At 46.2% G+C, this 15309-nt stretch overlaps 1 protein-coding gene and 1 non-coding gene across 4 annotated transcripts in view; both read right to left on the reverse strand.

Moving 5' to 3' along the window:
* The window catches only part of DSP (desmoplakin), a 42304-nt gene continuing 26995 nt past the window's right edge, over positions 1-15309 (reverse strand). Inside the window, exons 14-24 of one of the 3 annotated variants that reach the window (XM_032649663.1) lie at positions 14576-14777; positions 14096-14322; positions 13262-13428; positions 12436-12574; positions 11732-11925; positions 10504-10666; positions 9333-9416; positions 8668-8775; positions 7990-8088; positions 4926-7220; positions 1-3920 (exon numbers count right to left, since the gene is read on the reverse strand). In XM_032649663.1, the coding sequence (XP_032505554.1) occupies positions 696-3920; positions 4926-7220; positions 7990-8088; positions 8668-8775; positions 9333-9416; positions 10504-10666; positions 11732-11925; positions 12436-12574; positions 13262-13428; positions 14096-14322; positions 14576-14777 (6903 nt within the window). In that variant the 3' untranslated portion in view covers positions 1-695. The remainder of the gene's footprint in view (positions 3921-4925; positions 7221-7989; positions 8089-8667; positions 8776-9332; positions 9417-10503; positions 10667-11731; positions 11926-12435; positions 12575-13261; positions 13429-14095; positions 14323-14575; positions 14778-15309) is intronic. The other 2 variants (XM_032649664.1, XM_032649665.1) reach the window with 2 other exon arrangements.
* LOC116762951 lies at positions 9177-9280 on the reverse strand. The gene has a single exon (XR_004352378.1). It is a non-coding gene; the product is annotated as a U6 spliceosomal RNA (small nuclear RNA).

Raw genomic sequence — 15309 nt, forward strand, 5'->3', positions numbered from 1 at the left:
TTCAAACGTCCTAAAACTTTATTGCCAGAATAGCAAACTTCATAAGACACCTTTGAAAGTACATAGAAAACGACAAGCAAAATGAACAGAAAACTTTGACTAAAGGACAGCAAAGGTTGCTACTATCATACACATACAGTCAAATGAATACCAAACCAAACAGGTACACTTAAGAGTATATGGGTCGTGCAATCCAAGGAGACGCATTCCAAAATGCTTGGGTTTGAGGGGGATTCTTTTTGTGGGGGGGAGCGGGGGGATAGGGTAATTTTCTCCTCATACAGAAAATGGAAATATTTAGATGAGATGCAGACTGATGACTACAAGGTCAATTTCATTTTTATCTCCAAGAACAGAAATCTGGGTTATAGGCCATAAGAAGTTCAAGAAGCATCACTCAGAAATCTAAAGACAGAAGAGAAGAAACAAACTCTAGATTCAATTTGTGTTTTCCTTACAACTGATTACTACTTCCTATACGCTACATCCAGTGTATGACATTGGTTCAGGTAAGCTAAGAAGATAAAAAGCCAGAACAGCCTTTACCATTTGATTCCCCCCGTGGCTACGTTTTCTTAAGCCTAGAAAGTTCTATCACTATCCTACAAGCACAAGGTTTTCTTTCTCTATTATTTAGTAAAGTGAAAATTCATATAAATGAAAGCCAAGGTCTAGCAACCATTTCCAACCGACTACTAGTGCCCAACAGAGCTGTTGCTAATGGAGTAGGAGTAGGTGTGGGAAGAATTCCCCGTTGCATCGAAGCTTCCTCTCCGGGACCCACTGCGGGAACCGGACCGGGAGCCAGAGCGGGAGCCGGAGCGGGAGCCTGGGGCAGAAGACATGTTATAAGGGCTGGGCAGGCCCTTGGAGGAGACCGAGGCGGCCTCCAGAAGGTGCAGGCCGGTGATGTCTTCCACCATGGAGCGATTCATAGCATCCTTATAGGATATTTTCAACTTGGTTTTGGGGCAGGTCAGGATCTTGCCGTAGTTGCTGGGGTCTTGCAGCCTCTGCGCTGCCCGGCCGTCGATGTACCCCTTTCTGATGGCTTCTTCCATGCTTATCCTCCCTTGCACCTCGGGGTCAACCAGGCCCCCCGTGAGGTACTGGAACTCCAGGAAGCGCTGGCCGGCCTCATAGGGGAGCCACTTTTCTTTCACTGCCTCTGCTGCCGACATCTTCTTCTTTCCCTTCACTCCTTCAAAGCCGAGGAAGGCTTTCTGAGCAGGTTTCAGCCTGGTGGCCATATCCTGGTCGATCAGGCCCTGGGAGACGGCATCCTGGAGGAGCAGCTTCTGCCCAGTGGTTGGGTGGATGATGCCGCCCGTGCAGACCTGAGCCTCCAGAAGCCTCTGCCCAGTGATGCTGTCAACAATGCCCCGCTCTATCCCTTCCGTAATGGAGATCTTCTCCAGGTTTTCCGTGTCGAAGATGGCTGCAATGGGGCTTGATTCTTCCAGGGGTTCGGACAGAGACCTGCTCTTTATGGTTAAATTCCTGACGCTGGATACGGTGGAAATCTTGCTTAAGGACTCATGTCGTGAGCTGCTGAAGACATCATCGCTGACGCCACTCCCGGGGCCACTGCTGTTGCCGACACCATTCTTCAAGGAGATCATATCAGCAAACTGAGTGAGGCTGAGGCTGCCGGACTTGTACTGGTCAAAGAACTTCCTGTCGATGAGGCCCCTGTCAATCGCATCTTGAACATCATACTGACTGCCCGTCTTCCTGTCTACCAGGAGCACCCGGGTGGAGCCGTCTGATCCAGTGATGGTTATTTCTTCCCACTCGCACTCCTGCTCACACAGTTCTTTGAAGGTTTCGTAATCTATGAGGCCCTTCTTGTAGGCCTCCTGGACAGACATCTCCTTGTTGGTTTCCGGGTCAACTATGACCACTCTGCGCTTCCTGAGGGTATTCTTTTGGGATGTCTGCACCTGTTTCTTCTTTTCTTTCAGGGGCAGAAGACACAGCCCCGTTTCCTCATCCTTAATGCACCTTTCTTTCAGTTGCAGATACGTAAGGTTTTCTTCAGTGTTTGGGTCAAAGAATCCTTTTGTATCATCACTTGGATCCGAGAGAATCTCATTGAGCTCCTGATTGAAGTAGCCCCTCTTGTACGCTATGTCAACGGGCAGGCGGTGGCTTTCCTTCGGGTCGATGATCCCACCGGTTGCAATCTGTGCTTCCAACAAGCGAATGCCATGGCCCTTTTCGATGAGTTCCTTGTTCATGGCTTGGAACAAGGAGATGGTGTTTCCTGTTTCAGGGTCGTTGTAGCCGGTGACAGCTCGTTCCGCAGACAGGAGCTTCTCCTTGAACTCGATGCCCACCAGACCTCTTTTGTAGGCTTCCTCCACCGGTAACCTCAAGTTGCTAACAGGATCCACGATGAAGCCAGTAGCTGCTTGCGCTTCCAGGAGCTCCAGGGCAGTACCAGGTCGGACCAAGCCAATTTTCATGGCCTCGTAAATGCCAAGCTTCTGTTTTGTGGCCTCACTGTAGATGCCTGCGATGCAGCTTGAACCCTGAAGGAAATCCTTAATTCTCTCACCAACCTCATCATAAGAAATCTGACCTGATTCCAGTTCATTGACAGTGGACGGTCTCAATATACCGGAATCAACCAGCTCAGAGATGGGCACGGGTTGTCTGATTCCCTGGAAGGACATACTTCTCTTCTGTACTGACAGCAGCAGCAGACCGGTGTGTGGTTCGATTCTGCACCTTTCCCTCAGCTGCATGTAACTGACCTTCTTTTTGGTGACCGGATCCATGAAGTTCTTCTGACTATCTCGGGGATCGTTCAGGGACCGATACAGATCTCTGTCAATCAGCCCACGAGCCAAGGCGATATCTTTTGGCAAAAAGACGCTGTTCACGGGGTCCACCACACCCCCTGAAGCAATCTGGGCTTCCAGCAGACGCATTCCGATTTCCCGATCGATCAAATTTTTCTTGATGGCTTCGGACACAGATACCGTCTTGCCTGAAAATGGGTCATCAAACCCAGTGACGGCTTTCTCTGCTGTGTATATCTGCTGGCGGTCATCGAAGTCGATGAGGTCCCGAGCTATGGCACTGTCAACAGTCAGCTTCTCGTTCCTGTGGGGATCAATTATACCACCAGTGGCTGCCTGGGCCTCCAGAAGCATGACTGTGGATTCTGGGGTGATCAATTTCTTTCTCTTGGCCTCTACCAAAGAGTATTTCTCCTTAGGGGAAGTGGAAACTCCAGCGATAGCGCCTGCTGCCCGAAGGAAAGGCTGGATCTCAGAAGCAACTTCTTCCACTGACTTTTTCCCCTTCAGCAGTCTGTCCAGGGTCGTTTTGTCAATCAGCTGGCACTCGTGCAGCTGCAGTGCCGTCACCTTCTTCCTCAGTCCGTCAAACACCAGCTTCGAGGAGTCAACGGACCACTCGTACTCAGTCTGGGTCTCGCGGTGGGACCCATACGGGCGCTGCTTGAGTTTGTCGATTTCCCTCTGAAGCCGGGAGCGCTCTGTCTCCAGCTGGGACTGGGTCTCCCTGCTGGAATCCTCCAGCTTCCGCTGGCACCTCTCCTCGATCCTCTTGATCTCCGCCTGGAGTCTTTCAATCTCACTCCTAAGGCTATTCTTCTCTCTCTCGCTCTTTTCTCTTTCGGACTCTATCTTCCTAACAGTCTCCTCTTTGCGGGAACACTGCGTTTTCCACTGGTTCAGGTCGTTCTGGATCTGCTGTTTCTCACACTCCAGGAGCTGTTTCACCCTGCTTTCTGCCTCGAGGGTCGCTTTGGCGTGATTCAGCTCATCCTCCAGCCTCTGCAGCCTGGCCTTGTCTTGCTCCAGAACTTTGATTTTCACCAGGAGGCTCTCTCTCTCCTGCACCACCTGAGAGCACTGATTCTTGGATTCCTGAATCCTATTAGATGCCTAGAATGCAAAAAAAAAAAAAAAGAAAGAAATGGGGAAAAATAATGATGTGATCATATCACAAGACCACTATCATTTAACTTCTTTTCCTAATTTTTTTTAAAACGTGTATTTACTTATCGGCCCTTTTCTTTTCCTTGAGCATACTGTTAATTTTGTTATCTTACAAGTTCTTGAAAAAAATTCTGTAGATACATGTTGCCACTTTGATAAATGGCTTCTGTACTTTCTATATTTTTCCACAGAAGGAAATAGGAGCAGCTGTAGACCTGGCTTACCCTTAATAGTAATTATGGTTTGAACAGATATGGGGAGTTTTATTCCAGGTTATCCCACCTGCTGTACCTACATTTCACCTGTTATAGCTATACTCACACGTTTAATAAAGCAATACAAATCTACAGACATACGCACACCCCTCACCCAGCCACACACAAATATTGTCTACAGAAGTCAAACGTATTAGAAGCTAAAGAGGTTGAGTGTTTTCATTAGGGGTTAAAGAAGAAAAGTCAAACAAAAGAAACATGTTAGGGCCACGATGAAAAGAGCAGAGAATAACGCACGCAGAAAAATCACATGAGCAAGCAAGAAAGCGATTTTAAAACTGCACAGAAAACCCATTTAATGTGGCTTTTATTTAGGAAAACTTCAATTACAAACGTTATGTCACAGCTCACAAAGAGCCACCTTCTAGAAAACAGAGTGGAACACTGAGAGGAAGTGAGCTCAGATGTTACACCCCAGCCAAAGCTGGAAGAGCAGAGCCAAGTGCGGGTTACACAGGGACGGGCGCCCGTTGTGGGAGTAGAAGAGAAGGGCAAATGGCACTGAAATTACCCTGAAGCAGCGTCTGGATTAGGACAGACGGCAGTACAGCATCAAAAAGAAAAGCGAAACGCATGCAAGCATCCAGCCCAGCAGCAAGAGCGCAGCCCAGGTGGGAGGACCGTGGAGGGAATTAGTTGAGAGGAAGTGAAGCGGCGATCAAATATTTGTGAATACCTCTAATGCCTGCTTTTGGAATTTCTCAATTTCCTGTCTCAAATTTTCCCTCTCCCTCTGTAAATTATTAATCAGGCCCTGAAGCTCCAGGGTCCGGGCGTTGCTGATCTGCAGCTGGCTCTGGAGCTCCGAGATGGTGGCGTTTTTGTCGTGCTCAGCCCCGCTGCGGCCCTGCTGGAGGTCATCGTACTCCAGCCGGAGGTTCCGCAGTTCCCCCTCAAGCAGCAGGTGCTCCTTGGTGAGGTTCTCGGTCAGCGACTGCAGCCTCTCGATTTCAAGCCTGCTCTCGTTCAGGCTCCTGCTCTTGTCCTCAACGGCCTTCTGCAAATGCTCGCTCCGCACCTGCGCCTGCCTGGCGTTCTCCCGCTCCTGCAGCAGCTGCTGCTGCAGGGCCTCGACCTGGGAGGCCAGCCTGCGCAGCTCGTCCTGGGTCCTCTGCTTCTCCCGCAGGTGGCCGTCCAGAGCGTCCCGCTGCTGCCGCAGCTCGTCCTCGCTCCTCTGTTTGACGATGGACGCCTGCTCCAGCTGCTGGGTCAGGCTGGTGACCTGGATCGCCTGCTCCTTCAGGGACCCCCGCAGGGTCTCCAGCTCCTCCTCTAGCTTCTTCCTCCTGCAGGAGTCCTCGGAGGCCGCCCGCCTCAGCCACACCAGCTCCTCCTCTGCCTTCTGCTTCTGCAGCTGCAGCTCCTTCAGGGAGCTCTGGCAGCGGGCGACGTCCTGGTCCCTGACGGCCCTCTCTTGGGACACCCGCTCGTAGTCCGTCCTCAGGCATATCAGCTCCTGTTCCTGCACCTTCAGTTTGCTGACCGTCTCCGTGGCACTGCTGTAGGCCTTCTGCAGCTCACACTGTGCCCTCTGCCACTTGGCCTTCTCATCCTCCAGACACTTCCGCTGCTTTGCTTCCGTCTCTGTCAGCTGCTTTAGCCTCTCTATCTCCTTGTTTTTATCCTGGATTGTCTTGGCGGCATCATCCAGAGACTGCCGGTACCGTGTGCTCTCTTCCATCCGCACCTGCGTGACCTGCTTCAGCTCCACCTCCAGCTGCTGTTTCCGCTGCGACATTTCCGAGCCCGCGGCCTTTTGCTGCTGGACGTTCTCTTCGACCCTCCTGAGGTTCTCCGTGGTCTGGGCTAGAGCGTTCTTCAGCTTTGTTACTTCTTCCGAGAGGCTCCGGTTTTCCCTGGTGAGGTTGTCTATCTGGGCTCGGTAGCCGCTGGTGTCCTCCTCCTTCTTCAGGGTGAGCTGGTGGATGGTCGTCTTGGTGATGTTGATCTCCGTCTCGAACTGGTTCTTTAAGCTAATGATTTCCTCATCGTAATTGTTCCTTACCTTAGCCAGTTCATTCTCATATTCCCGACGGCGCTTGGCCTCCTCCTGAAACTCAGCTTTGAGTCTTTCAATCTCCTTGTTTTTGTCCTGGATGGTCTTGGCAGCCTCCTCCAGGGACTGCTTGTGCCTGGCGCTGTCCTCGGAGCGCTGCTGGATGACCTGCTTCAGCTCCATCTCCAGATGCTGCTTCTTCTGCAGCATCTCGGAGCCACAGGCCTTCTGCTGCAGGGCATCCTCTTCTGCCCGCCTCCGCTGCTCCGTGGTCTGCAGGATGCTGTCGGTGAGCCGGACAATCTCATCCTTCAGATCTCGATTCTCCTTCATGCATCTATCGAGCTTGTTTTGGAAGTTTTGGGAATCATCCTCTTTTTGCATGGCTATCTCCTTGATGGTAGTCTTTGTGATGTTAATCTCTGTTTCATACTTGTTCCTTAAATTACTCATCTCCTCATTATAGCGGTTTCTTACCTTTGCCAGCTCATTTTCATATTCTCGCTTCCGGGTACCCTCCTCCTGCAGAAGAACCCTCAACCTCTCTATCTCGAACTCCTTCTCCTTGATGGCTTTCTCAGACTCTATTTTCTGCCAGCCAAGGCTCTCCTTCTCGCTCTGCCTCGCTTTCTGCAGCTGGTCATAGTCGTTCTTCTGTTGATCAAACCTGTCTTCCATGGTTTTCCTGGTTCGCTTTTCATGCTCAATCTCGTAAGTCAGCCGGGTGATCTTCTCATTGAGCTCTTTGATTTGGCTGTAGCACTTGTCTAGATTTTGTTTGGCTGACTTGCCATCCATCTCAGCCTGTCTCTTCAGCTCCTCCAGGCTCACGAGCTTTGCTTTGAACTGGGAACACTCCGCCTGGTATTTCTGCAGGTTCTGATCCAGGAATTTGTTCTTACTGCAGCTTTCAGAGTTGGCGTCTCGGGCCAGCCTGAGCTCCTCTTCCAAAACTTCGATCTTGGTATTTCTCAGCTGTGGAAGGGAAATCAGAAAGCGTGTTGAAAGAAAGATGCCTCACATCATAAGAAAGAAGCGGTACTTCCTCCCCCCAAGACCAATGTGCTTTCTCATTTCCTGTTACACACCTGCACACACACAGACAAGCACGCACACACGAGCACACATGTAGACACTGATACAAGGCAAGAGCTACTAGACAAAAAATTCAAGACATCTGTATTCTTGTCATAATTCTTCCGTCAACTGCTTGCGCGATCTTAGTAAGGGATCTACCCTCTCTGAGTTTCAGCTTCCTCATCTGTGAATGAGGGAATTTCTTCCAAGACCAAAAGCTTATGATCTCCTAAATTATGTTTCCTTTATTTCCAGGTATCAAGTAAGTTTCCGTATAAACTCAATTCGAATATTAGAAATGAGGAGTAAATTAAACAACCATTCGACATGGAAAATTCAAATCCAGCTAGCCCTGGATGTTCTTCTTGATTTAACACAAAGAGAGAAAGAAAGCAAATTCCTTGACCAAACATTAAATGAAATTACTGGGGGTTGTGGCAAGGTAAAATAGCTATAATTTTGAAAATACTACCTGAGTGCATTCCAAGCAGTGTACTGGAGAATAGGACTGACACCTGATTTATGAATAAACTATATCATACTAACTGTTTAGAGGAAATACAGTTTTGCCAATGAGTATGTCCAAATTCATGTTATAACGAGGCAGTAATAATTAAGTTCCATTCTATTTTCTTTTTTGATCCTCCAAGGAAATAAAGTAAATTACCTTCAGATCTTCCAAACTCTTCAGCATCTCACTTAAGAATCTGTAATAGTCTCCAGACCTTGTGAGAAGTTCTATGTACCGAACATGCATATTTGCAGCCTTGGAGAAAAGAAATGCAAGGAAAAATCAAAGGTCCTGCGTTCAAAAGAAGTCCTACGCAAGCTGACCAACTCTGTTTTCTAAAACAATCCAGTAGTGAAATTATATTTTAAAGAGTGAATTCCCTTCTTTCACCTGTGCTAATTCCAAAACCCAATAAAAGAATAAAGTACAATAAAACAAAGGGCCCAAAACCTTACACTTCATCCTCATCACTCCAGGGTGTTCCCCCTAAACCATCTGATGGGTGATGTTCTCTGACACCTTTGAGAAGAAGCTGTCTTTTAGAAATCGACTGGATATTTTCCACTCTTTAAATGTCCCCCTCACTAAACCCAGAATTTAAGCCCAGTTTCTGCAAAGATTCTAATGTATGAGCAATAGACCCAGACTTCTCACTGATCATTCCCTAAAATGCATTATGCCGATGACTTACACTAGAGAGAGGATAACCTATTAAACCTTTTTGAATGGACACCCTATGGCAAGAGATGAATTCAGGGAGGGTAGGAAAGACAGGGAAAAGAGAAGATGCAGAGGGAGGGGCGAGCTCTAAGAGATGGGTAATGACGTATCTACCTCTTGCAGAATCATCCCAGAAGGAGACTGAACGATGGTTCTCTTGATAGGTACGTTCAGTAGAGTTTCCAGTCCTGAGGTGTATGACGCCAGCTGCAGTTCATAATCCTGCAGAATAATGTTTCAGAAAAACATACTTAATTGACTTAAAAGGAGTCACTGATGGCTACAGTTCCCAAGCTTTAAATCACCAAGCTGTACTTCTAACGTCCAACCCCAAAGGCCATCACGTGCTGCTAGTGTCCAAGCAACATGTGACATTATTAAACCAAGCAGCACCACTTTATATGCAAAATGGAGATCTCTGCACACACCACCAGTCTAAAGGATGAAGACCGGCCCATTCCCGTAGATATTGCCAACATATAATCAATTCAAGCTAATGGATAACAGCATTTACAGTTTGTTCACGAGAGATTATATAAAAACCATAACCGTTGTCCTCAACAAGTCCGTAATCTTTAAAGTGAATCAGAAAATAATGTAGCTAATAACATTCTTTTATTAAAAAAAGTATGGAACACTTCATGAATTTGCATGTCATCCCTGCACAAGGGCAGGCTAATAATCTCTGTATCGTTCGTTTTAATATATGTGCTGCCGGAGCAAACACGGTTAATGATATTCTTGATGAAACATCAACATTCTTTGTGAAACGTACATACCTTAATTGAATTTGCACAAAGTTCGGCAAGTTTTTGTACTTCTTCTGATTTGTCTCGTTTGCCACTTATATCACTATGCAAGTTCTATACAGAAAAGGAAATATTTACAAATGTTAAAATGTAGACATATTTAAAATAAATGTTTTTTTCATTCTTTAACCACTGTTACTTGTTTTTTTTTTCCCCGCAGTTTATGACTACATGTTCAGACCCCATAGTCTCACAGTTAAACCTTAGGAGATGAGCATGTTTTCTATTCAGAAAATAGAAGAAAGATCTTCAAGTTCTTATGATCTAAGAGGTTACTATCTGGCTGGCACTCTCTTCTGGTCCTATCACCTCAATTTATAAAGATACTTTACTATGACGGTCGTTACATTATTTCCATGTTCACAACTGCATTTCTTTGTAAATTTCTCAATTGCTTTTCTTCTGGACACTATTTAAGCATTCATAAAATGGACTAGTAATAGTAATTATTTATCATTTCATGAAAAGATACATGCATCCCCATGTTCACAGTGGCAGTATTTACAATAGCCAAGAAATGGAAACAACCTAAATGTCCATTGACAGATGAATGGATAAAGAAGATGTGGTATATAGACACAGCTGGAATACTACTCAGCCATAAAAAAGAGTGAAATAATGCCATTCGCAGCAACATAGATGGACCTAGAGATTATCATACTAAGCAAAGTAAGTCAGAAAGGCAAAGACAAATACCATATAATATCACTTATCTGGAATCTAAAATATGACACAAACGAACTTATTTATGAAGCAGAAACAGACTCACAGACAGCAAGAACAGACTTGTGGTAGCCAAGGGTGGCAGGGGGAAAGGATGGACTGGGGGTTTGGGGTTAGCAGACGGAAACTATTATACACAGAATGGACACACAACAAGGTCCTAGTGTGTAGCACAGGGAACTATATTCAATATCCTGTGATAAACCATAATGGAAAAGAATATGAGAAAGAATGTATATATATGTATAACTGAATCACTGTGCTGTACACCTGAAACTAACACAACACTGTAAATCAACTATACTTCAATAAAGTTTTTAAAAAATTTATCATTTTACACCTAAGTACTGCTACGAAAACCAGAGGAAAACACAGGTTACACCCAGTGGCATCTGTGCAATGACAAGTCGCCTTATACCTTCTGCTCATTCAAAAATTGCACGACCATGCTGCAATCTCCAAACTTCATGGACTCTAAGTTATCCTGGCAGCGTTTGGCATCACAGAGCCATTTGCAGAAAGTCTGATAGTTATCACGGTAATTCCTCAGTTGCTTGATTTGTTTCTCCAGGTCCCATAATCTGGGGCAAACAGAGATAATAAAATTATTAAATCTCGCTATTGCTCTGCAAAAGTATTTAACGCAGAGTTACCCCATGACCCGGCAATTCCACCTGGTACATACTCAAGAGAACTGAAAACATACATCCACACAAAAAATCATACATGAATGTTTGTAGCGACACTTTTCACGATAGCCAAAAACTGGGAGCAGCCCAAATGTCCATCAGTTGACGAAAGAATAAACACAATGTGGTCTAGCCACACGATGGAATATTATACAGTCATGAAAAGAAGTGAAGTACTGACACGTGCTACACCATGGATAAACCTGGAAAACATTACGTTAAGTGAAAAAAAATTCACAAAGGACCACATATTGTATCTTTCTATTCATAGGAAATGTCCGGAATAATTCACAAATCTATAGAGACAGCAAGTAGAATGGTGGTGGTTTGGGGCTGGACGGTTGGGAGGAAATGGGGAGGGACTGCCAGTGGATATGGGGTTTTTTTTTCAGGGTGATGAAGATGTTCTAAACTTAGACTGTGGTGATGGTTACACATTCTGAATATACTAAAAACCAGTGACTTGGACACTTTTGGTGGGTGGGTTATACGACATGTGAATTATGTATCAATAGAGATGTTTTTAAGAAGCACCGCTTGTAAAATAAACGATAAGCAAGATTCAGGAGATGTTTTTGAACCCTCATTTGCAGTAAGGCATTTCTTTTGTGTAAGATTTAATTTTCACAAACTTTTGGAAAATGCTCCATCAAAGGAGCTACTCCTTCCAACGGTCATAATAGGAGTTTACAGGGCACAAAAGAACTTGATCAATGGCTTCCATTATTTCCCTAAGAACCTGAAGGGCCTCTGACACAGGTTGGTTCAAGCTCGGCTACTGGATGTACTCTCTTCCTGTTGTCAACAAAGGTGCCCACAGCCAGTGCGTGAAGAGAGCTCCCAGGATGCTGAACTTACACACAAAACAAAACCACTGTTTTTTACAGTGATGACTTCAAGCGACATTATCTTGGGAACAACCAAATGGGAAGAAAGTATGGAAGGAGGTTGGCACACCTGTAGTCTATCTGTTTATCGATTCTTTGCCAGCGATCTGTCAGCTGTGTGACTTTTTCACTGAACTTGCCCAGGTCCAGGTCGTACATTGGATACTGCTGTGAAGTCTGGGAGTAGATCTGCTGGGCTTTCTGCAATTCTGTCTTCATGGTGGCCAACAAGGACTTCTTCAAGTTCAAGTCGTTTTTAATTTTCTGTCACAGGAGGAAAAAAAAGTACAAATTAACCGCATTCCCGCTTGATGCTACACCGCAAGGAAAATATACCTACTGATTGCATATCCTATATTTGTGCCAGTGACCTAGCTCCTTGTGCCAGCTCGGTTAAAAAAAAAAAAAAGGATTCGATGTGTAAATTAGTTTGAGAAATGCTACATATCACACTCCATTCCGTTCCTGAAAAATTGTAAAATCTATTAACCTATTAAAGGTCCTGAGAAGTACTACAGTACCAGCTTAACTGTGGCTAACTCGCGTTCCCCAGACTAATCTCACCACAAACGGACTTTCTCACGTAGGTCCTGCCAACACGCTCTGGACAACAGTGCTCAAGAGATAACGGCTGATGTCAACCACGTGTGGCCAACGAAATCCAGTAATCCTCCAAACCCATGAAGACTTAGTGAGGCTCTACCACCGGGGACTGAGTAGTCCTGTATTCTTTCCCATAAGCCGGGCCGCTCTCTGTTCAACCCTTCTCCTTACCTTCAGTCCGCAGCGGTAAGCTTCCACTTTATCCAGATCTAGGCAAACAGTCTCCTCTTCAGTAAGCTTGGCTTCGTAAACCTTCAGCATGTCTTCCGTCTGCAGGATGGCCTGCAGGAGCGCTCTCACCACGCACAAGCTGTCGAGTGCCAAAGAGGCAAAAATAAAATTGCCGGCGACATAATTAGACTTGGAAACTCTCTCGGGCTCTCGCCACTCTTCGTAAAAGGGAACAATATGAAAGCAGATAAAAATTTACTCTGCTTATTTTATAAGTTACGGAGCAGTACATTTTTTCCCTCTTTTTTTTTTTCTTTCTTTCTTTTTTTTTTTTTTTGCGGTACGTGGGCCTCTCACCATTGTGGCCCCTCCCGCTGCGGAGCACAGGCTCCGGACGCGCAGGCCCAGCGGCCACGGCTCACGGGCCCAGCCGCTCCGCGGCACGCGGGATCCTCCCTGACCGGGACACGAACCCCCGTCCCCTGCATCGGCAGGCGGACTCTCAACCACTGCGCCACCAGGGAAGCCCTCATTTTTTCCCTCTTTCATGACTCAGAACACCATCTTGCATCAATGGAAGAATTCTAAGTTCTGGTCTTTAGAGGACGCCTTGGCTGGAAGAGACAGTGGAGTTCAGAACAATGGGATTGGCACCCTAGGCTGGAGGACCCTCTCTCAAAAGCACAGAAGAATGTGAGTGAGGCTCCAATGAAAAGAGAACCCATAAGGCAAGAGGTCCAGCAACCACCACATAACGCAAATGGAGTCTCAGAAAACGAAGCTTGAGAAAAGCCAAATATCTGAGGTCGGTGTCAGTCGCGTTTACCTATTTAAGTAGCCGTCTGTGACGCCATTGATATTTTCCAGTTTCTGAAACAATCCGAATACCTCATTCTGCAAATAGCAATATTTTTCCGAACCTCTGAAGTTAGCCATCATGTCCTTCAGCTGGTTGAGAACTTGAGCAATTGCTTGAGAATCATTCTGTAAGCCCTGTCCGAAAAGAAGGGAAGCACTTCTGATTTAGCTGTATGCTTCTCACCGTCATTCATGTCCTCAAAAGGCCCACGAAATGTGAAAGACTCAAGTGAGAGCTGACCTTTCATGTCCTTCATCAGGGAGGCCTTACCAGCACTGGGTAAATGTGACCCTCTTCCTTAGAATATACACCTCGTAGATTCCAGCGCAGTGCCCGGGCCTGGCTGAGCGGAAGAGATCGCTGAGCTTGACACTGAAACACCTGGGCTGCAGTCCCAGCTCGGCCGATGCCTTGCAGCTCTTACCCCACCCACTACTGTCTACAAGTAAGATCATTCTACCTGTCTAGCCCACATCATAGGTTGTTTCAGGCAGAAGCCAAATTAATGTTTGTGAAAACTTTCGAAATCTACAAAGCACTACATTGCAGAAAAGGAAAAACATTGCCTCCGGACTGAGTGGCCCACAAACTAACAGCGAAGGTGGTTTAATCCCCAGCCTGGTATCTTTCCACAGATTCGGCAGCATGGGAAAGAACAAAGGAACTTGTGCCAGAAGCCTCTTTTCTTGAAAATGAAGGTTTCTTGCCTATAAATATTTAAACCAGGAGGTCTTTTTTTTACTACTTCACAGTTAAATATAAATATACCTAGAATCAAGCAAAACATTAATGGATACCTACCTTTAGCTCGCTTATTTTCACTGTGATGTGGTGCAAAGACCCTTGATCTGCCAGAAGGATGTTTTTAAGGGTCATTTTGCTCTCACAGAGCTCCATCTGCCTGCGAATCTTCTGGAGCTCCATCAGCAAGCACGTTTCCTGCTTGTCATTTTCTCTGTTGGTTTCAGTTACTTTATTATGGTTGACAGCTTGGCAGGAACCAAGATGAGTGATTTCAGTTGTGGTTACTGTAAAAATGTTAGGACCACAAAAATCAGAGACTTCTTGGCTAGAAGGGCGCAAGGCCTCAAGAAAACATCCACGCTGCATGAAAGTGTCGCTACCTCCTTTGATTTGGTTCTGAAAACCTAGCATCTCAATGACTTTTGATATACGATCTTTCAAAGGAGTGATTCTGCAACTAGTTTTTGGCAAACTACGTACTTTCTTTTGAAAATGGCACGTATGGTGGCTACAAAGAAGGACTGGCTCTAAACCAACCTGTCTGTTGCTGCGGGTAGCCGGGGAGCTGTATGACCAGGGTCTGGTAGTGTTTCTGGGCATCCGTGAACTGGGTCTGTATTTTCCTCTTGTCATCATCTCCAAACATCTCTGAGCCTTGGCTGTCTCTGATAAAGTCTTGGTAGCGTAACTCAAGGTCAGATATTGTCTTCATGTAATCTTCCTGCCGCATCGTTTTCAGCTGGAAATAAACCAGGCGGGGAGTGTTTCTTGGCCCCAGAGCGTGGCCAAGAAAGCTTCCTGGGAAATGCGCTACTACCCTAGTGGCGCTTGAGGCAATGCCCCTCAAAGACCCATTAAGGCAGAAAAGGTCTTTGATGATTTAGAGCTTGCGCCTAAGAACCAAAGCAGTGGGTTGTCAATTTTCTTCTTCCTATGGAATTTTCTTCCTCAAAGGAGATAGGACTCAGAAGCCCCAAATGTCAAGCAGATCACAGCAAAGCTGCTTTGACTGAAAAGAGTTAAAGGGGTAAAGGGAAGCCCCCAACTTACCCATTCCCTGCCCCTCTCCTCCCTGCTGTCCCTGTCATCCCAAAGGACTCCCTCACCTAGATTCTTGGGCCACTACCTGAAAACCACTGATCTAGGGTAACTAATGCTTCCAAGAATTCAACCCCACCTTTTACTTCTGTGCTATCCAGTCAATACCTATGCCCTCACTTTCCATTACATCTAAGGAGAGTGGGACCCTGAGTACCACAGGACCTCATGCC

This window comes from Phocoena sinus, chromosome 11 (genome assembly GCF_008692025.1).
Source record: "Phocoena sinus isolate mPhoSin1 chromosome 11, mPhoSin1.pri, whole genome shotgun sequence".
In the NCBI taxonomy this organism is placed as follows: Eukaryota; Metazoa; Chordata; class Mammalia; order Artiodactyla; family Phocoenidae; genus Phocoena; species Phocoena sinus.